This window comes from Corylus avellana, chromosome ca3 (assembly GCF_901000735.1).
Source record: "Corylus avellana chromosome ca3, CavTom2PMs-1.0".
Classification (NCBI taxonomy): Eukaryota; Viridiplantae; Streptophyta; class Magnoliopsida; order Fagales; family Betulaceae; genus Corylus; species Corylus avellana.
Genome location: NC_081543.1, coordinates 23,511,531 through 23,517,007, shown reverse-complemented (window position 1 = coordinate 23,517,007; position 5,477 = coordinate 23,511,531). Strand labels below are relative to the sequence as shown.

Genomic DNA, 5,477 nt, shown 5'->3' with positions numbered 1-5,477 from the left:
ATATCGTTCACATCCACAACCCCAAGGGTCTGGACCAAAATAATAAGCAAGTAGATCAAGAGAGAGGACATGGTCTTATTACAAGCATTAAGAAAAACAAGAAAAATACAGGGAAAATCAAAGCAATACAGCTAAAAATTTAAAAATAGGAGCACACTAGGCGGATGATAGCAGCCGAAAGAAAAGCCGATCGTGTGGTTGCCGGAAACCGATGCGTAGATGCCGTTGGAAGCACATCGTGATGGGGATGCGTGAAAAGACCCAACAGAAGACAGTAAATGGCAAAGTTGGAGCGGAGGAGATCGGCGGCGCACTCAAAGAAATGGGGGGAAGTTTGAGTGAATCCCCCATGAGCGGCACCCACAAAGTGTGCCCAAACAAACACCTAGCAAAAAAAATAAACAAGCAAACAAAGAACAACAAGAGGAAAAAGAAAGCGAAATTCAAAAACAAACATAAAAAATAAAAATAAAAACACAAATCGGGGAAGAGAGGGAGGGAAGGAAAATGGAGAAGGGAGGGGGGAACAGATCAAGGAAAGAGAGGGGGAAAGAGAGGAGGGGGGAGGGGGAGAAACCCCTCCCCTTCAGCTGTGCGGCACTTCCTTAAGCTCTGCTTCGATTTCCTCAATATACTTGTCTTAGTATTACTAATATATATGACCTCCATTCATTCTTTTCTTTTTTTAATATTATATTTATTTATTTTAATTACGAAATTACTACCATTTTTCTTTTCTTTTCTTTTTACCATCCGCACTATCATTTTATATTATTACTATTAGCATTGTTACGAGCAACATTTGCAAACGAAAACAATTTCCTTATCCCCAAAATAAAATTCTCTCTTTTTTTTCTTCTTTTTTTATTATCCATAATAAAAGTTAGACCCTTATATAAATTCCTTAAAGTAAAATCAAAGCCTCTAAACTAAAGTCTACAAACCATAATATCCACATGTCTCCTTAAATTTCTCAAAATTATTACATTGTTAATAAAATATCATAATTTAGTCTTAACCTCAATATTAAGACCTCTTTATTTTGGAGATTAAAATTCAGATTATTAAAAACACTAATGACCTATTATCACCAACTCTCAAGGTTCGGGTTTGGCAATATGTCAATAGGGTCGACTCTTATATTGGCACTATTGATTATAAAAAATAAAAAATAAACTTTGTGACATACAATCCATAAGTGACACACAATCTATGATTAAACTCCAATAAATTTAGTGCATTTTTTCTATTGAAATAGTCAAGTATTGTATTTGACTTTTTTATCATCTACAAATAAATTTACATTATCATTTTGAGTATTTAGAAAATAAAGAAAAAATATGTGTAGGTTAACAATGAATAAATTCACATGAATAACATAATCATCACATAGACTCTGAGTTAAACATTACACTTTAACCCTATAATTATTATTTTCTTCCTATTCCATTGATCTAGCAACTTACCCCAAATTCATAATACTCATCTTCACATGCAATAATCAATATGATTATAATATGACATATTAGAACCTAAACCCTATGGACATCAATTTCCATTGAACTCATGAAAGTCTTGGGTTAATTAATGCTTTAAATGTAATTAACACATCCAATTAGTAATCCTAGTGTTCACATACCAAAAGCCCTAATTTAATTCATACTATACAAATTAGGGTTTATGTCCATACTATAAACAATAGTGAAATTAAAGCTTTAAACCCATTAATCTAACAATTTGGATCTTAAATCATGCATAGAAATTCACTACACACAAAGGCCCTTAGTTAATTTTAGGAATTTAGCTTCTTACTAAAATTCCCCCAAATTGGGACCTAATAAAAAATTCTCTAAATCATTATGATTTCAAACTTGAAATTCAATCGGTGAAACAAAAACTTAAAGAGAAACTAGAGATTTCTCAATGACATTAGTTATAAAAACCCATCAAGAATTCTCATACGGCCATACCAAATCAAGAACCAGAAATCCTCACAGAGAAAAGATCCAATATTTACATACATACATAAAGAAAATGACAACAACAAAAAACACAGAAATTTCCAAGTAGCAACAAGAATTTTTAAGTTTCCAAGCTGACATTCAATCTATGAAGGGAAAAAAAAAAATTAACTTTTCAGATTCTTAATAAAATTTCCAAGCCAAATAATATAAAAATTAACCACAAGAAAACCCCAGAATTAACCTAAGAAGTAAGAACCAACCGGAATAGACTAGAGTTGGGGGGACCAAAACATATCAATTTATTTTGGGGGGACCAGCATAAATTTTTTTTTATTATTTTTTTTTTACTCCTTAAAATATCTTTTTTGAGCAAGCGGGTCCCCCCTCCACCTCCCTCCTCTCTGCCTACAGACGTACCAACAGGAGCCTGCCTCACTCTACGTGATTCATGAACTCGAACGACGTACCCTCACCGCCCGGCAACTTCAACTCAAGAATTAAAACTCCAACGCTCAACTCAACGACTCATCCTTCTATATTATACTTCTTTGCTTCGCTAGCTACGGTAGCTACCTAAGCCTGATCTCCATATCTCCCTGCTAAGTTTTTCCTCTCATTCAAGGACTAAACCCACCATGCAAGTGCAACGCACCCAACAGGAACCACCACCACACGTCGCCATTGTGGCCACAACAGGGATGGGCCATCTCATCCCACTCGTTGAGCTCGCCAAGCGACTCGTCGTCCACCACAATTTCCTCGTCACCTTCCTCATCCCCACAGATGGTTCACCCATAAAACCTCAGCAAGCTGTCCTTCAAGACCTAACTAACGCCATATCCTCCATATTTCTTCCACCCGTGAGCATTGAAGACCTCCCCGAGGACGTCAAGGTCTTGACTCGGATCGAACTCACCCTGACTCGGTCCCTCCCTGCCCTACGAGACTCTTTCAAGGTCTTAGCCGAGTCAAGTCGGCTGGTGGCTTTGGTGGTTGATTTATTTGGTTCGAGCGCCTTTGATGTGGCCAAAGAATTCGGTGTTCCTTCCTACGTTTTCTTCACTTCAACCGCAATGCTTTTGTCGTTGATGTTTTACCTACCAGAGCTTGATGGAACATACTCTTGTGAGTACGGAGACTTGCCTGAACCGGTCAAATTACCTGGCTGTGTGCCGATCCATGGGTCCGATCTGTCGGAAGCTTTTCAAGATAGAAAGAATGAGGCCTATAAAGGGATTCTACACATAGCCAAACGATTCCCTCTTGCTGTTGGAATTATGGTTAATAGCTTTCTGGATTTAGAACCGGGTTCTTTTAAAGCTATGATGGAAGGGAAAGAGGGCAGGCCACCTCTTTACCCCATTGGACCGCTAGTTCAGTCCGGTCCAGACCATGGGGTTGACGATTCTGAGTGTTTGAGGTGGTTGGATAAGCAGCCACATAGTTCAGTGTTATTCGTTTCATTTGGTAGCGGTGGGACGCTTTCACATGAGCAGCTACATGAATTGGCCTTAGGACTTGAAAAGAGTGGACAAAGATTTCTTTGGGTTGTGAGGAGCCCACATGAGAAAGCTGCCAATGCAGCTTACTTCAGTGAACAAAGCATTAAGGATCCTTTTCCTTTTCTTCCTGAGGGGTTCTTGGAGAGGACAAAAGGAGTGGGTCTAGTGGTGCCTTCTTGGGCTCCACAGGTGCAGATCCTAAAGCATGCCTCGACCGGGGGGTTCCTGAGCCACTGTGGGTGGAATTCAACCCTGGAGAGCATTGTGCATGGCGTACCGTTGATTGCATGGCCACTCTACGCGGAGCAACGGATGAACTCTGTACTGCTAGCTGATGATTTGAAGGTTGCTTTGAGGGTCAAAGTTAATGACAAAGGCCTGGTGGGACACAAAGATATTGCAAACTACGCAAGAGGGGTAATTAAGGGAGAAGAAGGAAAATTGCTAAAGAGCAAAATGAAAGAAGTAAAGAATGCAGCTGAAAGGGCATTGAGCCAAGAAGGGTTGTCAACAAAATCACTGGCGGAGGTGGCTCAGATCTGGAAGAGTAGCAAAGAAAAGTAATAAGCAGTAAATTAAATGTGGTTTGTTTCTCACTTTCTTGAATTCCTTTTTGAAAACTTTCTTTTTGATATTTTCAAAATGCGAGTACCGAGTACTTTTTGTGTTTGCGACAACTAGATTCTATAAATATAATGCAAGGAGTGGCACATGGAACCAGATACGTGTAGTTTGGTCCCAGATTTGATTAGAGTTGTGATGGCCCTTTTACAGTGATGGTCGCTTATGTCTTAAAGTTAATTTTCTCGGTGCAAAGTGAAACCACGGTCCACGAGTGCATTTTTTTTTTTTAACCCTCTAAATTTATTGGCCTTTATAAATAAATAAATAAATAAAAAGAAGAGAAAATAGAACAATTACACTACAAGAATTTAGGTCTTTAGGGGCGACTTCGAGTGGACACTGTTGACAAAAGCGTCGACTGTTGGATCCTAAAGGTGTCGACGCTAATTGTCCAACTCTAATGATCAAATGTGTGATTATCAGCGTCCACTTAAAGTCGACCCTAATGATCACTTTTAGCGTCCACTTTATCGACCCTAAAAGTCGCAATGTTTTGACCCTAAAACTGATGTAAATGGAAGGCATAGTCGACGCTAATAGTCAACCACTAGCGTCCACTCAAAGTGGACGCTGATAGTTAACCATTAGCGTCCACTCAAAGTGGATGCTGATAGTTAAACATTAGCGTCCACAAAGTGGACCCTAATGATCCTAAAAAATAAAAAAATAAAAATTAACTATCAGCGTCTAAACCAAAGTACTGAACTCTGAGACACTACAAAAAAATAGGTATTTTCTGACGTGGCAAACAGTGCATATTTTTTGCCAAGAAAATATTTTCTGACGTGCTAAATACTTGCACGTCAGAAAAAGAAAAAAAAAAAAAAAAGACCGAAATTTTGAAATTTTTTCCTCTTCTTATTTTCCCTCCGCTTTTTTCATCTTTTTATTCTTCCCCCTCATTTATTTTTCCAACACTGTCTCTCTCCTATCCCTTCGCTTAGTATAGAAATTAAAATCTAATTATCTCCATGTCTCTTTTTTTTTCACTGAAAAACACTATTTAATTGGAGATAAAACAAACAAACATGAAATGAACTTGTCGTTGCATCCAAATAGCTAGGTTTTCTTCTTAATTATATTCATGAATTCTTTCATCTTTTTATTCTTCTCCTTCATGCAGAGAGAGAAGGAAAAAAAAATTGCAGGGTACTGTACTTGCACTCTACGGTGTGTTGGAACTTGGGGGAGGAAAAAGAAAAGGAAAAAAAAATTAGAAGAATTAGAAGCGTGCAGAGAGACAAAAAAAAAAGGGAGAGAAGAAGAATGAATTAATTAAGAAAGGGACAGAAGAAGAATGAAGACAAAAAAAAAATCCTAACGTTCCAATTGTGGCACATCAGGAATTTCTGACGTGCCATATTTGGCACGTCAGAATCTCTTTTTA

General features: G+C 38.0%; 1 protein-coding gene across 1 annotated transcript; it reads left to right on the top strand.

Moving 5' to 3' along the window:
* The first annotated feature begins 2,215 nt into the window (after positions 1–2,215).
* LOC132175390 (hydroquinone glucosyltransferase-like) lies at positions 2,216–4,219 on the top strand. The gene has a single exon (XM_059587331.1). It carries the CDS (start codon positions 2,600–2,602, stop codon positions 4,028–4,030), a length of 1,431 nt encoding a protein of 476 aa, XP_059443314.1. The 5' UTR covers positions 2,216–2,599; the 3' UTR covers positions 4,031–4,219.
* Positions 4,220–5,477: the final 1,258 nt, after the last annotated feature.